The 22,426-nt window shown below is 50.4% G+C and overlaps 2 protein-coding genes across 2 annotated transcripts in view; one reads left to right on the top strand and one right to left on the bottom strand.

Moving 5' to 3' along the window:
- The window catches only part of LOC119397704 (intermembrane lipid transfer protein VPS13A), a 1,038,245-nt gene that overhangs the window by 454,258 nt on the left and 561,561 nt on the right, over window positions 1-22,426 (top strand). The gene's annotated exons all lie outside the window — the stretch shown is intronic.
- LOC119397030 (uncharacterized) lies at window positions 3,058-16,664 on the bottom strand. Its single transcript, XM_037664456.2, has 3 exons — window positions 16,423-16,664; window positions 8,510-8,658; window positions 3,058-6,004 (listed from the first exon to the last, which is right to left on the bottom strand). Exon 3 carries the CDS (start codon window positions 5,110-5,112, stop codon window positions 3,502-3,504), a length of 1,611 nt encoding a protein of 536 aa, XP_037520384.1. The 5' UTR covers window positions 5,113-6,004; window positions 8,510-8,658; window positions 16,423-16,664; the 3' UTR covers window positions 3,058-3,501.

The raw sequence follows: 22,426 nt of genomic DNA, 5'->3' as shown, positions 1-22,426 counted from the left end.
GCCCTCTCTGACGGCGTTTATGCGACAACGCCGAGAGACGCAACGCCAGAAAACACCGGCAAAAATGCTGCATGTGGTTCAGCCTTAAGGGTTAGGTGCATTTGCTGCCATCGCGCCTACGTACATTCCCGGTGCTCATCCATGACATCGCCACACTGCACTGTGACAGTATCCCGTTCAGACTTTCTATATGCTTCACCCTATCACACTCTGGCGAGGTTGTTTACAAGGCTCTCGTGTGGGAGCCAAAATATCTTTTTAAGAATATACTTTTACATTGGTTGGCACTGTGTTTTCTTCATCCATGTCATTCCCCAACCAGGTGGGATTCTGCGAAACTCTTGACTTCACACTTTGGCATTGCGGCAAAGCTGCCTTTCGGACTCTGCTATGGCCACAAACAGAACCTCACGAGATTATCGATAGACGTGGCAGAGGTGGGGGCTGCAATTAATGCCATTTCGGACCTGAAATTAGGGCAGAAAGTCCGAAACATCGGACACTGAAGAGTTTCAACGTTCGAAATACCTGTGTCACACGTGCACTTTTGAACGGCCATCCTGTCGAAGGCCATCGAAAGTTTCGGAACGCCACAACTCAGTCGACTCGATGGAGTTCTGGCGCTGCTACGTGGCAGTTCTGAACGGCCGTTGAGTGGTTCAGGCCATAGAGTTTCCTAAAATTAACTAGAGGGGACTCTGGCGCTGCGATCGTTCAGCTACCTTGGGAATGATGGGTAGTACACAAATTTGCCTAGTCTTCGGGCTTGCGGCTTCAAACGTACTTGTGGCTTTGTTTATTGCTGTGTTTTGGCATTCGTTTCGGATAAAAGAATAGACCATTGTGAACTTCGTGACCAGGTTTGATTTGGTGAGCCTAAAAAAGTTAAAGTGGTGAAGTGGAACTGCTCAATTTTGCTGAACTTCGTTTTGCAACAAAGCGGATGTAGCCGACGCGGAGCCAAATGGAGCCAAAAGAACGAAGTTTAGACAAATTTGTGTACTACCCATCATTCCCCTGCTGGCTGAAGCGTCATGCGTTGCAGCTCCCATAGACACTAGCGCCAGAGTTCCCTCTAGTAAGTATTGTAGGAAACTCTATGGTTCAGGCGTCTCTCGCGAAAATTGCGCGCCGCTCCGGATCTTTATTTTCGTATTCATGTCACCGAAAGTTAAATAATACAAATCCACTTAAAATCAGAAATATGCCTGTTGTTTTTGTTTAAACATTTTAATAAATTGTTTATTTTTAGTTAGAAATACCTAGTTAACTTTTAAGTTCTTGAGCAGCAAAACTGTGGCGATCGATACACTGCAAGATGGCTCGATGAAGACAAGCACGCTGCTGACGTTGAGAGTATGTGCAGTTCGCACATTTCAAGTGGCACAAATACTTAATATTCTGAGTCTATTGCCAGGTGACAGACTCAATCAAGGCTCGAGGTATAGCACAGCAGACATTTATCAAACAAAAAAAAAAAGGAAAACTTGGCACTCTAAAATATACAAATGTACAAAATGCAGTCACTGCAAACAAACTTGAACCTCTGAACATAGCAAGGTGCGTGTTTGGGCTAGTTGCTACTCCATTCGAACAGCTAAATCGCACAAACTTCAGGGACGAAAGACAGGAGAATTTAGCGCTTGTGTGTGTGTCGCATTCTCCTGTCTTTCGTCCCTGAAGTTTGTGCTATTTAGCTGTCTCAACATAACTAAATCATCCTACTCTGTGGGGATTGAGGCTTGCCCGTTGCCATTGCGCGGGTTTTTCGCCTATTTCTGCCATCCTCATGTCCGATCATGCCGCTCCCCTCCTCCGCCGAATTCGATGGCTTTCGCTGTTGAAAGCCATTGCATTTCGTTGAATTTCATTATGCCACAACAATTACCAGAGGACGCTTTTTCGAAATCTCAAAGCTCGGATGGGTTCCTCGCATGAAGAACTTCAATTCTCCCATTTGACACAATCACCTAACTTCACTAATTAAAAAGTTAATTAATGTAACTTTCTTAATTACTGTCCTAAATGATGTCCTTAACTACCTCAAGATCCCTGCCGCTACAGAAAAAGCAATTCTGAAAGCCCCGAGCAAAGATCGCATTTTCCTGATTTTTTGAGAAGGTTGGACACTGTGATGAGTAAAGGAGGGGCACGAGGTGCATGCCGAATGTGGAAGCGCGGCGACGGTGCACGAGAAGCAAAAAGTCACCCGATGGCACGCGCACCAGACACGTCGACGCAGAGGATTGGCCAGATAGGGGCTCGTGGCATGCGACCCGAGCCGTGATGATGAACGACGAAGAATGATCGTGGCACTGTGCTGTGGGGCGCCGGACGGAGAAGATCGAGGAAGGAGCAAGCGCTGCACCCGCGGCGAAAGCGGCTGGTACTCGGTTCTGGAGGTGGTGGCACGCAAGGCCCGGGGAGTGGCCGTCGACCTTGGAAGGCTCCAAGCGAGGCTGCCCGGACACGTCGCCCCTCAATACGGCAGTTCCGGGATCGCCAGCAGCCCTTCTCTTCTCGGCAGGACGGCTGCCGACCACAGTTCAGTCAAGGAGACGCCCGTCACCTGTGGAGTCCTGAAGCAAGGGACCAAGGCCCAGTTAGGCCTAACCTCGACGGACCGAGGACGGAGAAGACTACTGGGGACACACGCGACGAGAGCAAGCAGCAGGCTGGACGAAGGCAACCGACGAGGAACTCGGAGGACTACTGAAGACGTCGGCGAAGGTCTCGACGAGAGATTGACGCAACGGAAACATCGAGTCGTCGCGACGTACTGTAAGAACATTCTATTGCTGCAAGGCCCATAGTGGCCAGACTGAGTTGAAGAGACGTAGCTAAGCCTAGCTAAAACGCTTTGTTTAGCTAGTTTCAATTCTGGGCATCAACTGAGATTTTGAAGAATGTAAATAGGGTTTTGTTTGAATTGTTCAGTGTCTGTAACGCTTTTTTATGTTATCTTTTTGCTCATTATAAACTTTGTTGTTTTTTGCCGTCCTACCACGGTATCCCGTGCCCGTCTCACTCTCTCCCGATCCATTATTGCCAGCACCCCCAAGATAATCGTGACAGGCACATTTCTTGAAACACCCTGTATATGTAATGTCCTGAATCATTCTTCACCACCATTCTCAGCCAATTTTTATGTCCACTGCAGAATGAAGGCTTATCCCAATGATCTTAATTAGCCCCACCTTGTGTGAGCTAGTTCCATTTTATTCATATGTGAACTTCTTAATTTCATTGCTCCATCTAACCTGCTGCAATCGGCGGCTTCTTTTCTAGGAGCACTTGGTATCCACTCCTTCATTCTAACTGACCACTGTTTCTCATTTTGAATTTACTAGTTGCTCTTCCATTGCACACTGCATGGTTTATTGCACATTCCCACAGTTGCAGTTTTTCACGGCAGCTCGTTCAACCCTGGATATGGTACATTTTATTCAGAACTTACACAATAAAGATACAAAAATGGTACAAAAACTTTAAGACAATAACTCATTCGCAATTGGAACATTGCCAGACTTTTGCTTTTGGCTGCTTCCTCAAGTGCACACAGGGCAAATGATACCACGAAAGGCACCAGTCGCACATGATAGAGTCAAAGTTGTCTAAATCATCATTGTACATCCCACATTCCCATTTCTGCAGGGTTTTCATGCATGTTAGTAGACTTGCTACAGCTGCCCATGCATCCTTAGAAAAAATACTTTGTACACAGTTGATGTCAACGTTCTCGTCCATAACACCGCAGTGAATCAATTCAGGCCGTTGTTCAACGTCACTTTCTTCAAGCTGCTTGCCTTGCATTGCAGCTTTTGCTTTCTCTTCTCCTACAAGCCAGCTCAAGATAATTTTTTTCTTTTCCCTCATTGACAGCTGTTTGAAAGGCACTCGCTCTGAGGTGGCTTTTCTTTTTGGAAGGCCGATTACTGTCAGTGTATGGCCCTTTGGCCGCCCACACTTCTTCATAGCTGGTGGCACTTTAATTTCGCGTGGGACGCTAGTAGACAATGTCTGGTTAGTACCGTGGAGCTTAGTGGCAAGAGCTCCATCATTTCTTTGCAAAAGTATGTCTTGTTGACTTCTAGTAGTCTCACCATCCTCCTCCATGGTGCCTTCAGCAAGGAGAGGCTGACCAGAGCCCTTCCGGTGGACATCTGTAAGTTCATCCTGCAAATCTGCCACTTGCATTCTGACGGCTGTACCAATTTTGGCAGGACTGGTGGTAACATCAGGACTTGTGTCATCTGCATCTTCGTCTGAAGCAGCCTCATCGTTGTTTTCCAACAGATTGACAGAACACTCATCTGTGGAGCTCCCTCTGGCACATTTCGTGTTTGCACCTTCTGAAGATTCCTCGCTCTTTTCTAATTTAACATCAATGCCATTCTTCCAGTGGCAGAGAAGATCTTCCAAAAGCTCCATCTTTCTTGAAAACTCACCCATGGAGCCTTCAGACACAATGCTTGCAAGCTTTGCGGTGACTGAAGGAGCTTTCCTAAATTTCTGGTGGCTTGAAAGGATCCTGTGGTTTTTCTGCTGCTCTATGTGCAGTGCTTCGGATTCTTTAGCACCATCATCATTCAGCAATATTGTTGCACTTTGAGCGTACAAACTTGCAGCCCACCTTTGGCTGCAAAGGGCATCATCATACTCATTAAGTCCGAAGTGGCGCCTCACAGCAAAGATGTGGCAGCATGGTAAAAACATTGCTTTGCTGAATTCACAGGTACATTCTGTAGCAGATGTTGAGTTTGACTTGTTGTTGCAAACAACCTGTGCCACTCTGCCATCATCAGATTCCCCTGTGACTTTGCTTGAGAGGTCAAGTTGATGCTCGATATGCTTAAACGCATAGGGTGTTAAAAGGTTGCTGTAGGAAACATGAACTAAATCACTTTTGCAGATCACACGCCTCTTCTGGATTATAGTAGCTGCTTTATGAGTTGCTTCTCTTCTCATGGAGTACACAAACGAAAAAAATTTTTTAATGAAATCTTCAAGTGAGCTGTAACGGTCAATGATGCCTTTTAGTCTTGCATTTATCGTCTCACAGCGATTGTTTGTGGAATTCAGGAGGTTCCCACAAGACCATTTAAAGCCCATTATCCACTCTTCGTGAATTCCATGCCAGTTAGAATTAAAATATTCTAAAACAGGTGCCGGTGAAGACAACTTCAGCGTCGCATACAACTTGTTGTACTCCTCCTCACTCTGTGCATAAACCGTTCGCTGGAGAATGTCCAGTGCAGTCTCCTGGACAGGCCTTGATATTTTCAGCTTTTGTGTGCCGATTTCCCTGCGAAAAGTTTGCAGGGTATGTCTGTGTCACGACCTGCCGTTCTTTCAAGTCCTTATCAGCCATCGTTACTCTGATTGATGACCACTTTGTGTTAATTTCTTTAAATGCTTCAAAATCCATTGAAGGGTCTCACTGTCTTCTGTAGCAAACAGGCCAACTGCAACAATCTCACTTTCCCCATTTCCATCCTCAATTATCATGAGAAAGCAGGCCATCCGTGTTTCCAAAAGCTTATATGTTGCATCAATGAATATAATCTCTGGATAGGCATCAAAAGATTTCTTCATGTCATCATCCTGAAAGAACAAAGCCCTCAGCTCACTTTTCTCATCCACCAGCAAACGGACGGTGGCATTATACTCATTTCGAAGCATGTTGACTGTTGCTTCTATGTCATTGCGCGAAGCTTGGTGCTTGCCTTTAGCAGCTATGTTGCTCAGGTCCTTTAGTGTTACCACTTTTTTACTTTCCTTCTCAAATTGTTCTCTGACAAGCTTCTTGTTAGCCTTCACCTGAAGCATCGCTCTTGCCTTCTCTTCAAGGTCAGGCGGCAGTTTGTGCTTTTGGGGCAAGTGTCGGTAGAGTGCTTCCGATACATCATGGTTATGTTCAAGGAAAAGGCTCCCGACTTGCAAATGAGTTCCATCCTTGCTGGCGGCTAAGTAAATGTTGAAAGGGGAATCCTTCTTGAAGGTCCTGCAAGAAAAATATGTTCATCTTACTATACAAAATACTGCACTGCAATGCATGCCAGAAAAGATAGATTCAGCTGGCTATGCGAGCGAGATCTCAACAGGTAACAAAAAAGTTACAAGGACAAGCGCTGACTTTCAACTGGCATCTCTGTGGTGGCGGGCTAGCAGACGCATGAGTGTAAGAATATTTCCTTTCTGTCTGGCCTCGCACGTCACTGGAGAGTTCATATCCTTGTCTGAATAAAAATTATTCCCGAGCTAGTTCACAAAATTAATGAAATCTCGGGGGAAAGAAAAGACAGTTGCAAGTCAGCGGTTGGCTTTTTCTCTAGAATCTTTATCATATTTCAACCAATATGCCCAAGCATACACTCTTAAACTTCAACACATTGGCGGGGTTTGCTGCCTTATCAGACGGCGAAAACCGTATTGCAGAGTTAAGTGTGCCACTGTTATGGGCAGTCTCATTCTCAGCCGTTGGACAGCACTCGCAGAAGAAAACCGTGACGGGGCCTGTCACTTTACCACAGGCATGGTTTCCCAAAATTAACTAGAGGGAACTCTGGCATGTGATCGTTCAGCCATTATGGGAATGATGGATTTGCCTAGTTATCATGCTTGCGGACTTCGAACGCACTTGCGGCTTTGTTTATTGCTGTGTTCTGGTTTTGTTTCGAATAAAAGAATGGACCGTTGTGAACTTGGTGAGCAGATTAGAATTAGTGAAACTAAAAAGGTCAAGGTGGTGAAGCATAACTCTAAACCTTTGCTGAACTTCATCTAGCGGCAAAGCGGATTCAGGCCACACGGAGCCAAAGGAACGAAGATTACACATATCCGTGTACTACCCATCATTCCCATGCTGGCTGAAGCCCCGTGCATTGCAGCTCCCATAGACACTAACGCCAGAGTTCCCTCTAGTGTATTTATATGAAACTCTATGACCACAGGTACATACGTTAGGACTCTACCGCCATTCGGCTTCAGTGGCGTAGTGGACTAGCGCGCACCTCAACATTGGTAGTGTTGCTCTTAGGGAGCAGCACCATCGCATGTGAAAAGAATGCGGCTTCTTCAAAGCCGCATTTTTTTCTTCTTTTTAAAAAAGAAATTGGTGTCAGCGGTGGGCGCGCCTGGCTCTGGCAGTAGTGATGCAGAACTATCGATGGTACTATCGATAGCTGAGCCACTATCGAACTATCGATGGTAAAAAATACTATTGATAGCGCTATCGATAGTAAAAAATTCGATGGTACTAGTGATAGTATAAAACCAAGAGCATGAACTCATTGCAGAATAAACTTGGTTCCCCGCGTGTGTGGTACATAGGGCAGCCGGAGGAGCAGACTGAAGGGCAAGAAAGTTGACATGCTTGTATTCTTCACCGGAGTGCTTTGCTGACACATGATCATAAAATCAAACTATACAGCTGTAGCGGAAAGGAAGGCGTTACATGTAGTGGAACTGCGCGGCCTCAAATTTATATTGCATTTTATAATTTCAAAGTACAAAAAAATATCAGGAACTAAGTTTTTTAACTGTAAGGTGTAACTGGTGGCTTTTGGATGTGAATTTATTGATTTATTGATGGACATATTCCTCCATTCGCACTGCGGAAATAATTTATTTCTTTTGCGAGGACTTGCTCATAAATTAAGCAAAGCTGATTGTAGGCTATCACAAACGTTTTGGCAATATGGTCGGCCCGCAACAGCATCATCATTCTCACCACTATTGATAGTATTGTCACATGGTTGTGACGGTGGAGAATGCTGCAACAAGACTGGGAAATACGTAGCTCTTCATTTGGGCGATCTTGTGACCAGAAAATAAAAACTCAAAATACAAGCGATACAGGCTGCGCACTCATAGCGCTGAGGACAGTCGTCGGCCGTCGAGTAATCTGATCACCGGTGGAAAGTGTTGTCTTATATACATCAGCCATCGAACCTTCCAGCGTTATCGCTAGTGCTGGTGTAAGCTCTCAAATAAACTTGACTATTCGCGACCGGGGCTTAATCTTAACAGAATGATCTCAAACAATAGTGAAGCTTCTCAAGCATTACGGCGCGGTGTGCGTCAAACGTTGCTAAGAGTTTTTGTGGGTGAAACGCGAATACCTCAAAACAAAGCAGTAAACACGTGTGGCAGTAATATCGCTAGTAATATCAACCATGGTACTACCGATAGCACTATCGATAGTTTGTCTACACTCTCGATAGTTTCAAAAAACAATCTATGCTATCGATAGTCAATTTACTGATAGTTCTGCATCACTACTATCTGGCAGTAGCGTTGCGGCGACGTAAGTCAACTGAACCCCCCCCCCCCCCCGTGACAAGGGCCGACCACTGACACTGGCGAAATGTTGAGAATCAACCGCGATCAACACGCTACACACTGCTTATGTTCCGTAGTTCAAAAATGCAGGCAAAGCATTCAGCACGCATGCGACAATAAAGACATATTTTGCAGTCGTGAGCACAAGTACGAAGAATTCACTTACGAGCCATGTCATTCGGTCGCCTTCGAAGTAAACTTCTTGCTGCCCTGGATGCAGCACTACCTGATGGACTGGTATTTCAGCGCATCAGACATGCTTGCCGCGATCTTGCCGACACGCTTCTTGGCCTCTTCAATCGTCCGCGCGTCTCTCTTCCACAGCTTGTGGGGTTGCACACGCAACCCATTGTCTTCAACGCGGCGGCACCTCGGCTTCACGCTACGTTTGTACGCGCAGTGGCGAGAGGGGTTGCGTGGGAGAGGGCACGTGCCGCTCCTGCAGCCCTTCGCACCCTGCTCCCTGGCCGAAGTCGAGATGCTTCGTTTTCCCTCCTTGCCCTTTTCTGGAGAGACTCCTCTCCAGACCCCAAGAGATGCGCGCGGCTTTCTTGGGGACCGCCTTGTCTTTCGACTCGAGCAGCGGTGACGACCACAGCTTGATCGAGTCGGGAGCCACCCAGACGCCATCACCCCCTGCGCAACGCCCGGTCTATTGTGAGGCAACTTACTGCCTCAGGGCCGGACTGCGAAGCCACGAGAGGTGAGTTGAACCTTATCGCTCTAAATCTCGTGTGCTTCCCATTTTGTTGTTGTTTTCACGTTGTCGTGCGGAACTTCTCCGCCGCTTCGTTTTACCTTGTATTTTGTTGCGTTGGTGGCGCTTTTGGCACAATAAACTGTGTCAGGCAAAGAACTTGTCTCTGTTACCACTGGCCTGAAACCCGCCGCGGTCGCAACTACGCGAACCGCGGGATAGGGGTCACAGCTCTGACTGTTAGGGCTGCTGCGTAGCACTAGTAGCGAGTAACTACACTCCTCTAGTGCGCGGTGTGATCCAAAGACGGGACAGTTTCGCACGCGCGGAACTGTTCGTTACTAAGTAACCCCTATATTTGGCGCCCAACGTGGGGCCAGTGGTTAAACAGGACGAGTAGTTTGTGTAAGTGACTGCCACTACACGAACAACCATGGCAGCAGACGAGGCTGACTTACAGCCGCTGTTCACGCTGTCAAGGGTGGCTGCCAACAGGCAACAATTCGAAGCGGCGGTAACTGCTACCGCACAGTCGGACCCTGCGGCGAACATTAGCCAAGGGGATCTGATTTGCTTCGATGAGGGTGGCGCTACACATGAGGCCCTCCCTCCGTTAGATTGTCCGCTCGAAGGCGCGAGGCACATTACGCCGAGCCCTTTGCCCGAGCGTGCGGAGAGCAGGGAGCCACAGCGGCATACCGGCTCAACGCAATCAGCTCCTGTGCCAGACCTTACTGGCCAGAGCGAGTCTCCACAGGTTTTAAGGGATGCCTTGCGCCTGATTGAGACTTTGACGGGTGTCGTGCAGAACACTCTGCTGAGGCCCAGCACAGCTGCGCGACCAAGCGTAAAGGTGGACTTACCCACCTACAGCGGGTATCATGACACGGTCAGCGCCAATGATTACCTCGACCGCATGCTGACTTACCAGCAGGCAACGGGGTTGTCCGATGGCGAGATGCTAGAACGCGTCGTTCCAGTATCACCGACTGAGCAGGCTGACCGGTGGTTCCGACTTACCGGCCACCGGTCAAGCACGCTGAACGAATTCCGAGCGAGGTTTCGCGACGAATTCCTACGCGCTGATTACCAGCGTCGCATGCTGCGCGAGTTAGAGCGGCGTACTCAGCATCCGGACGAGTCCTTGCTCGAGTACGTGAGGGCGATGGACGAGCTCTATCGTATTGCTGACCCCTCGGCTCTAAATTGCGAGAAGGTGGAGCGAGTCACGCGACAAGCGCACCCCACTTTCGCAGCATATTTGAGAGGCGGCAAGTTCAGGGATTTGGACGAGCTGGCCTCGGAGGCAAAACGCATACAGGCGGACATACTCGCCTCACGTGCGTACCGACCACCACCCCCAGCGTCGCAGGCACTTGAGCCGCGATGCGCGTGGAACGGAGACAATGTTCGCATCCGTCCACAGGGAAATGGTGCAGTTGCATTCAGTGACGGGCACTCGAGTAGCGGTTGGGACATATCTGACCGGGCTCTTGACCCGTACACGTACGCCATGCGAGCAGCACACGCTGCCGGTGGCCGAGGTACGCAGAATCGGAGTCGACATACCGACCCGAGGACGCTAGAGCGGAGCGCGCCCGGAAGGGAGCATCCGATAGAGAGGAACGGTGGCCAAACGGCGCGAGGCACAGCACGCCAAGCCCGAACGCGGCCGACCACCCTCTGCTATCGCTGCAACCAGCCGGGGCATTTCGCCCGAGATTGTTGGCAACCCGCAAGCCGAGAGCACGCGCTTTCGGGAAACGAGCGGGGCCGCCGGTGAGCAACACTGCATGGCCGGCGGCAAACAAAGCGGTGCTGAGTGAGACACATGAACTCCTAGCCCCGCTGGCTTGTCGTACTGGACCACCCAACGACACGCCAGTGCCACTTATTGAGCTAACAGTCGCCCGGCGCAGGTTTTTTGCGCTGTTAGACACGGGAGCAAGCGCTTCACTCTTTGGCGACGAAGTGTACGATCATCTCTGTCGGAACGCTATCCGGCTTAGATCGAGTAATGTGACTTTCCGGCTCGCCAGCGGCTCGGCGCAAGCAAGCGCTGCCGCTCGGCTTGTGGTGCGGTGGGAGAAACGGGTCAGGCGGCAACGCCTAGCTTACCTCCCCGGCCTGTCGGTTCCTATCATTCTTGGTAGAGACTTCCTCGCCAAGACGGGCATTGTTATTGACGTCTGCAACGGAGGATATAGGGAGCGAGCATGTGGCACCCTGAAACCTTTCGTTTCCTTTCAAAAAGCGTCAGAGACAATTACGTTCGATGATGCTTCGCGCGCAGACCGTCCCAACAATTGCCCGAAAAAGTCACTCGTACATGTTTCTGCCGGGTCGACAAACCGACCCGCGGAGAAAGAACGCGCCGGAGGGAACGGCTCCCCTCGCGCGCGTCCCCCAACCCCCTCTGCGGAGGCACTGTGCACTGCAGAGCGGGGTGAAAGGGACCACCCGCTGCTCAATAGCTCAAGCAGTTTGACGGTGGAAGAGAAAGCTCGCCTCTCATCGCTTCTGAATGAATATGACGCCATATTCACAGAACAGCCTGGCTGCACTGCGCTAGTTAGGCACAAAATTGAGACAGGCGATGCTTCTCCTTGGAAATGCAATCCTCGGCCGGTCAGTTTGGCTAAGAGGAAAGCATTAGACAGCGCTCTGGACGAACTGCTCGATACAGGCGTTGTCGAAAGGTCGGAGAGCCCGTGGGGTTTTCACGTGGTACTGGTACCTAAAAAGGATGGGACGACCCGCCTTTGTGTTGACTACCGTCGCCTGAACGAGGTAACACGCAAGGATGCATATCCGCTTCCTAGCATTCCCTCGATCGTGTCCAATGTTGGCGGAGCGAAGTACTTCACTACGCTCGATGCTAGCAGAGGATACTTTCAGGTGGAGGTAGATCCCCGTGACCGAGAGAAGACTGCCTTCACTTGTCACAGGGGCCTTTTCCAGTTTACCCGTATGCCATTCGGTCTTGTCGGTGCGCCTGCGACTTACCAGCGCCTGATGGACCGCGTCTTAGGTGATGCAAGGTGGCACTACGCTCTTGCTTACCTGGACGATGTCGTGGTATACTCACGAACCTTTGATGAGCACTTACGCCATCTCAGGGACGTGCTGGAGCGTCTGAGGTCGGCGGGAATAACGCTAAACCCGGCCAAGACTCAGATTGCCGAAACCCGAGTAACGCTACTGGGTTTCACGTTGGATAACGGTCGCCTTCTGCCGTGTGATGACAAGGTTCAGGCATTATTGAACTACCCATCACCGACAGACATAGGCGGACTGAGACGCTTTCTGGGGCTGGTGAACTTTTATCGTCAGTTTATCCCAGATTGCGCTGCACTGCAAGCCCCCTTGACACTTCTGTTGAGGAAAGGCGAGCGGTGGAGATGGGGTCCCGAGCAAGAGGAGGCACTGCGCAACCTCATTAAAGCGCTCGCGGAAACCACTGAATTAAGGCTAGCGGATCTCAGCAAAGATTTTGTGATCCAAACGGACGCCAGCGACCTCGGCCTAGGAGCGGTTTTGCTCCAACAGCACGAAGGTGGCTTGCGGCCGGTAGCTTTTGCTAGCCGCTCTTTGACTCCCGCAGAGAAAAACTATTCAGTGACGGAAAAGGAATGTTTGGCAATCATTTTTGCCCTGAAAAAGTTCGATTACTATATTGATGGAGTTCAATTTGTTATCGAGACTGATCACATGGCACTAACTTGGCTTAGACGCCTAGGGGAGCCGAGCGGTAGACTTGCACGATGGGCACTTTTCCTGCAGCGATACGACTTTACCGTTCGCTACAGGAAAGGAAAGAGCAACGTTGTGGCGGACGCACTTTCGCGCGCGCCCGTTGACTGTGAGAAGAGTAACATTACTACTAAACTCACCTCGCCCGAAGTCGTGCCCGAGAGCGACGTAACTGTTGCGACGCTCGATGTTGTCACGAGGGGTAACATTAATACCCATCCTGACACCTTTGAAACTCAGCCTAAGAGCAGAGTAACTGCTACACTGCTCGACGGCGAGAGTCCTCACGGAAGGGCGGACAACCCACCTTCAATCGAGGAGAGCGTTAACCACTTGGACTGCGTCAGTTCAGTGGGGAACGTGTTCAGCAGGAAGGAGCTATTAGAGGCTCAGCGGGAGGATCCATTTTGCAAAAAGGTGTTTGAGGGGCTCCGGAAGCCCGGCGGCGCGGCCGCGGCGCATGTTGACGCAGCTGGTATTGCTGTTAATGCGCGGCGCTCTGAAACAGCTGGTAATGCTGTGAGCGCGTTGGATTCCTACCTGCTAGACTCTGACGGCACTTTGCTGAGATACATTCCTGCGGAGAAGGATACACATGAGTCCTTCAAAGCGGTGATCCCACGCACGTTGAGAGGAGCACTGTTACGCTACTTTCACGATACGTGCATCGCTGGGCATGCAAGTGGCCCTAAGACTTACCTTAAGTTGTGCCGCTTTGCTACCTGGCCAGGCATGAAACGGGATGTAATGCGCTACGCCCGCTCATGCAATGTGTGCCAACGCGTGAAGCCGTGTGGTGGACGCCCACCCGGGCTCATGCAGCCGATCCAAAGCCAAACACCATGGCAAATAGTTTCTTGTGACGTCATGGGACCTTACCCAAGAACACCGAGAGGAAACCAATTCCTTCTCGTCGTCACAGATCACTTCACTAAGTGGGTGGAACTGTTCCCCCTACGAAGGCTGACGGCACGCATTATCATGGAAAAGCTCATCGAAGTGTTCACGAGATTCGGCTATCCAAAGCAGTTAATTACGGACAATGCGTCCTATTTCACCGCCAAAATTTTCGTGGACTCTTGTGCAGCCCTGGGCATTAAGCACAAGAGAACAACCACGTACCACGCCCAGGCAAATCCAACCAAACGTGTAAACCGCAACATCAAGCACATGCTTGTTGCTTTTGCGGGGACGCACAAGGATTGGGACAATTGCGTCCCTGAAATCGGATTTGCTCTGAGGACGACCGTGAACCGCTCGACTGGCTTTACCCCCGCCACTCTCAATTTTGGGAGAGAGCTGCTGAATCCCATAGAACATACTCTACAGGAACGCAGCACGGAACTGGCTGCTTCGTCGGCACGCGCCGATTATGCAGCTGGGCTGCGCGCGAAGGTGACGGAGGCTTTGGGCAAAGCACGACGGAACCTGAGCACTGCTCGTGGGGAGCAGAAAGCGCAGTATGACCGCTCTCATCGGGACGTTCAGTACAAAGTGGGCGACCTGGTGTTGAAGCGCAATCATGTCCTAAGCGATGCCAGTAAGAAATTTTCAGCTTCTCTGGCACCGAAGTGGATAGGACCGTACCGGGTAGGAGAGACTGTCTCTTCTCTCGTGTACAAGCTGACGGACTTAACGCTAAGACCGATCGGCGGACCGGTGCATGTCTGTGATCTCAAACCCTACTATGACAGAGGGAACGAGTGGCCCGAGGGAAACGCTTCCCCGCGCCCGCAGGCAGTGGCATCCGAAGGCACGGCTCGACATACGAGCTCAGTGCGACGTTACAACTTGCGATCTCGGCAGAACTAACTCTGTCCGGTTCGTAGGGGCTTTATTGTGCGTGATATCGGACGGGACGCTCCTCTGATATCTAGCACGCAACCTTCGAGAGCGAGCACGCGCTTGCTTTTTCGGAGAGTAAGAGAGGGGCTAACTTATTGTTCGAGTCGCAGATCACCCATCGGCAGCATTTCAACAGCAGCCAAGCCGAAACGACCGTTTTCGCCGGCAGTCTCCCCAAAAGCCGGTACTTTCAACTGTACTTTCAACGCACGCATTCCAGAGCAGAGAGCGGCGACACCAAAGCTTGCAGCATGCAGCCAGAGTCAAGGCGAAAGAAAAACAGCAAAACAGCTTCCGGTCCCGAATGGTCTCGGTGCAGAAGAACTCGCGGAACCACTGCACAGCCCGGCGAAGAGCTGCAGACCCGGCGACTGAACTACGGAGGGCACCCGCGGTACGAGCGTGGTATCCCGCTGCGTAGAACGGGGGTTGCAGCCGGCCAGCCGCAAGCGTCGGGGGAATTTCGACTCCAAACGCCTGAGGAGAAATCTTCAAAAGAAAAAGAAAGAGAACCAAGAGCGGGAGGAGCGGAGGAAAAGGAGGGGAACGATTCTACCCCGCCCAGAGGGCAACGACTGATGAGCGCCCAAGCCAACTCTCCTGCGTCGACATGATGCTCTCCTGGCGATGCGACCAACGCAAATCAAGGTGGTCTGCAGTCTGGCGCTGAAATCCATCGAGCCGTGTGCCCCTTTCAACACTATGGGCCGCAAAACCCGAGCGAGCGAGCGACGCCAGAAGCAAGCCGAGCTGACTCCGACCGAGCTGCCTGGGTTCCTTACAACTGACAAGTTCCTGACAACTGTTCCTGACGGCTGTCCCGATGGCTGTCCTGACAACTGTCTTCAACTGTCAAGCTGCCCTGCATTATCACTCACCGACACCTTCTTCCGGCTCGCCGGGTGACTGCCCCTTCAGCGATAACGGTGATCTGCGTCTCCGTGCGGCTTCCTCATCGACACGGACTTCGCCGTGTTCCTGGCGGAGCCGCTAGCCCCCTCTTAAGCCCCAGGTGATGGCGATCCTCTTTTTTGGCTAAAGGGTTCAATTAAGGAGGGGGGGATGTGGGGTTGCACACGCAACCCATTGTCTTCAACGCGGCGGCACCTCGGCTTCGCGCTACGTTTGTACGCGCAGTGGCGAGGGGGGTTGCGTGGGAGAGGGCACGTGCCGCTCCTGCAGCCCTTCGCACCCTGCTCCCTGGCCGAAGTCGAGATGCCCCGTTTTCCCTCCTTGCCCTTTTCTGGAGAGACTCCTCTCCAGACCCCAAGAGATGCGCGCGGCTTTCTTGGGGACCGCCTTGTCTTTCGACTCGAGCAGCGGTGACGACCACAGCTTGATCGAGTCGGGAGCCACCCAGACGCCATCACCCCCTGCGCAACGCCCGGTCTATTGTGAGGTAACTTACTGCCTCAGTGCCGGACTGCGAAGCCACGAGAGGTGAGTTGAACCTTATCGCTCTAAATCTCGTGTGCTTCCCATTTTGTTGTTGTTTTCACGTTGTCGTGCGGAACTTCTCCGCCGCTTCGTTTTACCTTGTATTTTGTTGCGTTGGTGGCGCTTTTGGCACAATAAACTGTGTCAGGCAAAGAACTTGTCTCTGTTACCACTGGCCTGAAACCCGCCGCGGTCGCAACTACGCGAACCGCGGGATAGGGGTCACAGCTCTGACTGTTAGGGCTGCTGCGTAGCACTAGTAGCGAGTAACTACACTCCTCTAGTGCGCGGTGTGATCCAAAGACGGGACAGTTTCGCACGCGCGGAACTGTTCGTTACTAAGTAACCCCTATAAGCTGTACATAATTGGTCGAACTATACAACGAGACCTTCTCTTCTAATGCAGCAAAGCTTGCGAACTCGTCTCCCACGCTGAACGAGGCTTTCGCTACACTGGACACACCAGGAGGCTGGCCTAGCGTAGCTGACATAGCCGGCACGTATGCGGAAAGTCTTTCCGGCATGGTGTAGGGTCATTTAGGGAAGCTGCTAGGGAATGACGGAATGGTCACGTGACTGCAGCCAGCCAATGGAGATGAAGTGCCGGCAGCAGCCCGTGCAGCCTACTCTGCCGGCTGCCGGCACCGTAGACAGTTCCGTGCTGCTATGTGCGGTGACGTGTGTGTGTGCGTGTGTGCGTGCGTGGTGCATTGGTGCGTGCCTGGAAAGAGTGCGCGTGGTACATTCACCTCATCTTCGTGGACACTCGGATCAATGACCCGCTGACGCCGGACAGACCAGCGGTGCCCTACTCTCAGCTGTCGTCGAGAAGCCTGGCTGCCCTCTCTATCATGGCTCAGGCACTAGGCCAGCTGATATAGCAGGTATGCCGGCCTGCTCTCTGCCGATCTCAGGATGCCTCGCAGCCAGTTCGGGTCGGCCTTAATGATTCCAAAAAAAAGGGCCGGCTGTTCCATCGAGGTCTTCTGGTATCCAGCCGAAAATTCGGGACCTTCGCACCACCACCGAAGCGGCATCGTCAGACTCACAGGCCAATCGTCGTCAAGAGCGACGCGCCATCGGTGAGCCCGTTCCCGGTGTGAGGACTTCAATGAAGCCTCCTGCCTCCGCCTCCCCTCCGCGCTGTGGACGCTCTTTCGCGCAAGCATCACGAATACTTGCCTTAATTTCTTTTACCTCTTCCGCAGCGCCATTTTATTGTATTATGTGTTTCAAACGCATTGTCTTTTGTTATTGATTTTTTCTCGCATTATAACGTATTCTTTTTTTTAGCAGCAGCTTCAGGGCTGGACTGAGGCTAGTAGTTGCTCATAGCAGTGTTATTTTAACTGCATGGGTGACCGCCGGCTGCCTTTGCAGACCAGTAAAGGGCAAATTTAGGAGAGGGGGATGTGGGGATTGAGGCTTGCCCGTCGCCATTGCGCGGGTTTTTCGCCTATTTCTGCCATCCTCATGCCCGATCATGCCGCTCCCCTCTTCCGCCGTCCTACGGCGCTGGGCGAGTGGGGGTGAAGTTAACCCCCCTCACCCCGGCGCCGGTTCTCAACGTTGGCACCGCGTTCGAGTCTCGCGAGATGTTTTGCGCAGCGGGAGAGTGAGACTCTCTCTGGACCTCGTAGGGTAAGCACGCATTTTCTTTCCCGTCCGTCGGCTCCTTTGTTTGGGCTCGCTCGGACGAAGTTCGCTAACGGTGCCTTGCGCCAGCGGGGAGCGCTTACCTTACGCTGTCCTTTCCGAACGCTAGGCTGAAGAGCGGTGCGGTGCATTCGCGCGTGGTCATACTACGCCGAAACCGTACCTATCGAAGCCAACGCGAGCGGAGTTTGCCCTTGCTCGAGCGATCGGGCCCTGTGGTCGCAGATCGTAAGAGTACGCAGCATGGTCGCGAGGGGCCGTTTCCCTCAGCGGCGTGTCGCCGTGAGCCCTTTTGCCCACAGAGACGTGCTCGTGGCACCCTTTGTGTTGTACTATCGCCCGTGGCGCGGATAAGCCTGTTTTGCTTCTCCCGCCGCCTTTGGGAGCGGGCGTCGTACTGCATTTTGTGGTGTTTCCGCAGGCAATAAAGTGTTGCGGATCTCGAGAGCAGTACTGTGTACTTGCCGCGCTGCGCTCGGCGCCTTGTTTGCGCTCGAACGTACGTGTGCAGCGGCGCGCTAGTTCACGCGAGGCGACGGCAGACGCGGCCCTGTAAATCGCTAAGTCCGAACCCACGCTAGTGGCCGTACTCCTGTGAGATACGTGCACACTACAACTCCTAGCCTGCTCTAGTCTTACATGTCGGACCGGCCTTACTTGGCATTTCTGATGACTTGGTGCATAGCCCAAGTCCCGTCAAGTGTCTATGTCGTCCGGGCATTTAACTTGGCATGGTCCACTTCGTAGCACGATGCGCCAGCTGCCGTTGCCTGTTCACAAGCAGGCAGTCCACTCTCTCGACGGCTAGGCCCGTTACGCCTAACGTCGTCGTCTGCCTGATCACCCGGTGTGGCGTTCCACCGCTGACGTGGCACTCTGGGGATGGTCTTCAGTGACTTGCTTGAGAAGGGGGCTCGCGACAGGGACGTCTGTACTTGCAGTGTGCAGTACCTCCATCCTTGAGGTGCCTTGCGTGAACGCCATCGAATACACCGGCCACACCTCGGGATGCACGCGTCACCGGCTGCAGACTCGAACGCCTGTTGCTCCCATCGCAAGTACAGCTGCTGGCGATCCAACCTCCCTCTGCCGAGCCCACACGGACAATGCCAGGTCACTCCTCTTCGTCATCCTTTGTGGCTCGGTTCGCGTGCCTCAAGCTCTCTGGAATATTCTGAGCATGCGCTCGTGCCATTTTGAATGCTCTGAGGGCATCGTTGTTGTTGTTTTCCTGCTGCATGGCTCTTACTTGTGACATGCGCCCCCATTTCGAAGAGTTTTTTTTCCAGAAAACTGCTTCTTCTCTGTCCTGAACTTGGAGCGTAACTTACAAATTGCATCAGCTTGCCTTGAACTACACTAAGCACACACTGTTCACTGATGACCGCCACAACTCACAAAACGCTGACCACTACACAGTTTCGGAAACGCTACACAAGACACTGACAGTACTCACAGTTAACATTGTTCCAAATAACCTTGTCTAAAACACGCGTAAGCCAACACCAAACTATAACTTTCCTCTATGCGAAACAACTTTGACTTAATCACGACCTCGCTTTTTTCTAGTGCATGTCCACGAATGAAACATTTCAAACTTATGTCCCCTTCGAACATTGCGCGTCTTTCGTGACTTTCTTTTACGTCTTCGTACTGCGCACCTTTGCAAACGCCCACTGAAAACGCTGCCTTTATATCTGCTTTTAATAATTATCGAACGCCTCATCCATACTACTCTTCTAGGGTGCGTCCTAACTACGTTTTCAACTGTGCATTGGCACATGTCTTTTAGCATCCGTGTATCTGTAATAATTTTCGGGGTGGTTTTCTTTCTACTTTGCTTTAACTGAGCAACACCATGATTATCAACCAAGCCAATGAATGTCACACTCTCCGGTATAAACATCTCTTGTGTATGTCCCGTGCTTTTTTTTTTTTTTTTTTCAAGATGCATAACTTTCAGCAGTGGGCTTCTCTCCAGCTGTGCGAAGACTGGCTCAACTGCGATTGTTTCCTCAGGTCCCTGATTTACACTATTGACATGCCATGCACTAACAAATTCAATATTGCCACTACATGCCGTATCTGAGATCTCCTTTTCCTCACAATTTACTAGCCCGCTTTCCTTTACAGCTCCCACAGTCGCTAGTAATCTATCCAACATAATCACAGCTGTGAACGTCAGGCCCTTTAAATTCCCGAGGTAAATCTGCCTTCGGCAACCCTACATGCATTCTACGATTTCCTCGTGCTTGTGCCTGTCGCAATTCGAGTTCTAGCAGCTCCTTTTTTCTTTTAACAAGACTGTTTGTTGGCCTAGTTGGTACTTGCTTAGAGACATCTTTTAGCCGCGAAAGAGCACATACACAAAGCAAAGAAACACACAACGACAAGACGGGCGGCATGCGCTTCTCACGCTGCGGCAAGCTTTGCCTCACGTTTAGTTTGCGCGAGCTCCCTCTCTTTATACATGCGCGATTTCTCTTCTTCTGTAAGCCACAACGCTTCCTTCTTTGAAAAGCCTGAGTCTCTCGCTAAGCTTAGAATTTTGATCAAGTCCATAGCTAGGCCTCCAGAGTCCGTAATGGGCAGGAAGTGAAATCCTGGAATCCTCTGATTCCCGAATTTCACTTCCGTATTATTCCGCGCTGTATTATTACGAGCACCACTACGGTTGCTGATGTCTAGAAACTTTACTGGCAATAATTCAGGGCTTCTATGACATAGCTGCGGCCATGAGAAACAATAAACATTGCAACAAAAGTTGGTACATTGCCCCGAGTCTTACTTATGTGAACTTCTTTTAATTCAGACAAAATCCTGGGGCCCCCTAGAGTTTGAATTATCGAGCATCTACTGTATAACATTTGGAAACGCATGTTTGTGAAAAACTCGTACCAAAAATTTTGAACCTTGTTTCAAATGGCCAAATGACATTTTCCACTAAACTGCTGAAACGAGTCAACAGTGACAGAAGAATTTCTTGCTGAAACGAGTCAACAGTGACAGAAGAATTTCTAATGAAATATATACAACACAATTGCTGTCAATGAAAGACTGAGGATAGAGCCTCCCCAGTGGTGATGTCCCTGTCTGAGGACGCTGTGTGTGTCATGAAATTGAAGCCAGTTCCACGCCTGTGAAATCTAAGTAAACAGTTAAGGTCCCTCTATTTTTCAAAGGTAGCGCAAACTCCTCCTCTCCCCGCCATTTCCTCCTCGCCCGGCCGCCATTATTGGGCGAGACTCTCAAGGCGCGCCCGGCCCGCATGCGGCGCGTCGAAGCGCTTGCTTCCACTTGCTTAGAAACGTGACAATTCTGGGCGCAGATTCACATAGCTGTTCGTACGTAAGATGTGTAGTAAAAATAGTTTGCGGTTGGTCGGTACATTAGCTATCATTTCGCGTTTTATAAGCAACAAATCGCACACTGGTGCCGGCATATATAAAATCTCATTACGCGCGAACAGCTTTCTGGACCTGGGACCTGTTTTGACAACTTGAAAACCTAGCATTTGTGCATTGTATCGGAGTTCATAAGTATAAGATGCGTCGCTCGCACCAGGCGAACAAGAGGCTGAACATATTAAACGCAATCCTAGAAAGTCTTTGCAGCTGCCGTTTTTCTTTTCGGATACCGTGGTGTTTGTTCACAAGACGCATTTCGAAAAATCAGACGCTACGTCAAATTATGAACACACAACACGGCGGAGGCACCTATTTGCTAAATACCCCCAACGCGTATTCTTTTAAATTTCGAACTGGGTTGACGCGCTTCTTTTGCCCCCTCAGGTAAATATCTTTTTGGTTCCATCGCGTGCTGCTTGTGCTCATTAATTGGAGCTAGCTCTTTAATTGGAGACTGTTCCAGACTGGCCGATGCAGAAATATGGAGAGAACCGCATTAGGCTTTAGCTTCTTGCAGCCATTTGTCGCAAGGATGACTGGCTCGAACTAATCGTCCGTGAAGTGTTTCTGAAATATACAGACATCCTCCAATGTGCCCTCTGTAATTTGCCTAACGAAATGCGACCGAAGTGCTCAAAACTACAACAAATAATAAAGCCCATCAAAGAGAAACATGCAGCAACTGTCTTATAATATTTATTATTGAACACAGAGTATCAGTAACACTGAATAACAAACACTGAGAAATGCGGATAACTTTTAAAAAATATAAAAACCGACAACACAAAGAATAAAAACTTGCACCCGCTTCAAATAAACATATAGTTCGGGGAAAAAAATGAGAGGGTTGGAGAACAAACATGCGTTTAAAATTATAGTTTGCATACGGGCAGCTTTGCAGCATATTGCTAAGTAAAAATTTTTTTTTTTTGCGCTCAGCAAATTACGCTGATCAATCGATGCTACTTACTTGCCATGTCTCTTTCTTTATCGTACACATCTCGTCACCACCCTCTATTTATGAGCACTAAAGAAACAGCTGCGACTTTCTCAGAGTAAGCTCTTTAACCACTTTTGGCAAATGAATTTTGTAAAATCTACGGGCCGCGCCAGGGTTGGGCGAGAAAACAGAGATCTTGCAAAAATATTTTTCTCAAACGTTGCAGTAAATTTTCGCAGAACAATTATTTTCGCTGTAAATATAGTGTGCGAGAAAGCGTGGCCGATAATGTCACGCCGCTTTTTTTTGTCTAACTTAGGTATCAGTGTCGAGCCTTAGCTCCATCTA

The sequence above is a fragment of the Rhipicephalus sanguineus genome, chromosome 6, assembly GCF_013339695.2.
Source record: "Rhipicephalus sanguineus isolate Rsan-2018 chromosome 6, BIME_Rsan_1.4, whole genome shotgun sequence".
NCBI classification, from domain to species: Eukaryota; Metazoa; Arthropoda; class Arachnida; order Ixodida; family Ixodidae; genus Rhipicephalus; species Rhipicephalus sanguineus.
This window is presented reverse-complemented; position numbering and strand designations above follow the sequence as displayed.

Coding starts and splice junctions, on each gene's coding strand:
- LOC119397030 (XM_037664456.2), bottom strand. CDS start 5,112: ATGGGCTTTAAATGGTCTTGTGGGAACCTCCTGAATTCCACAAACAAT.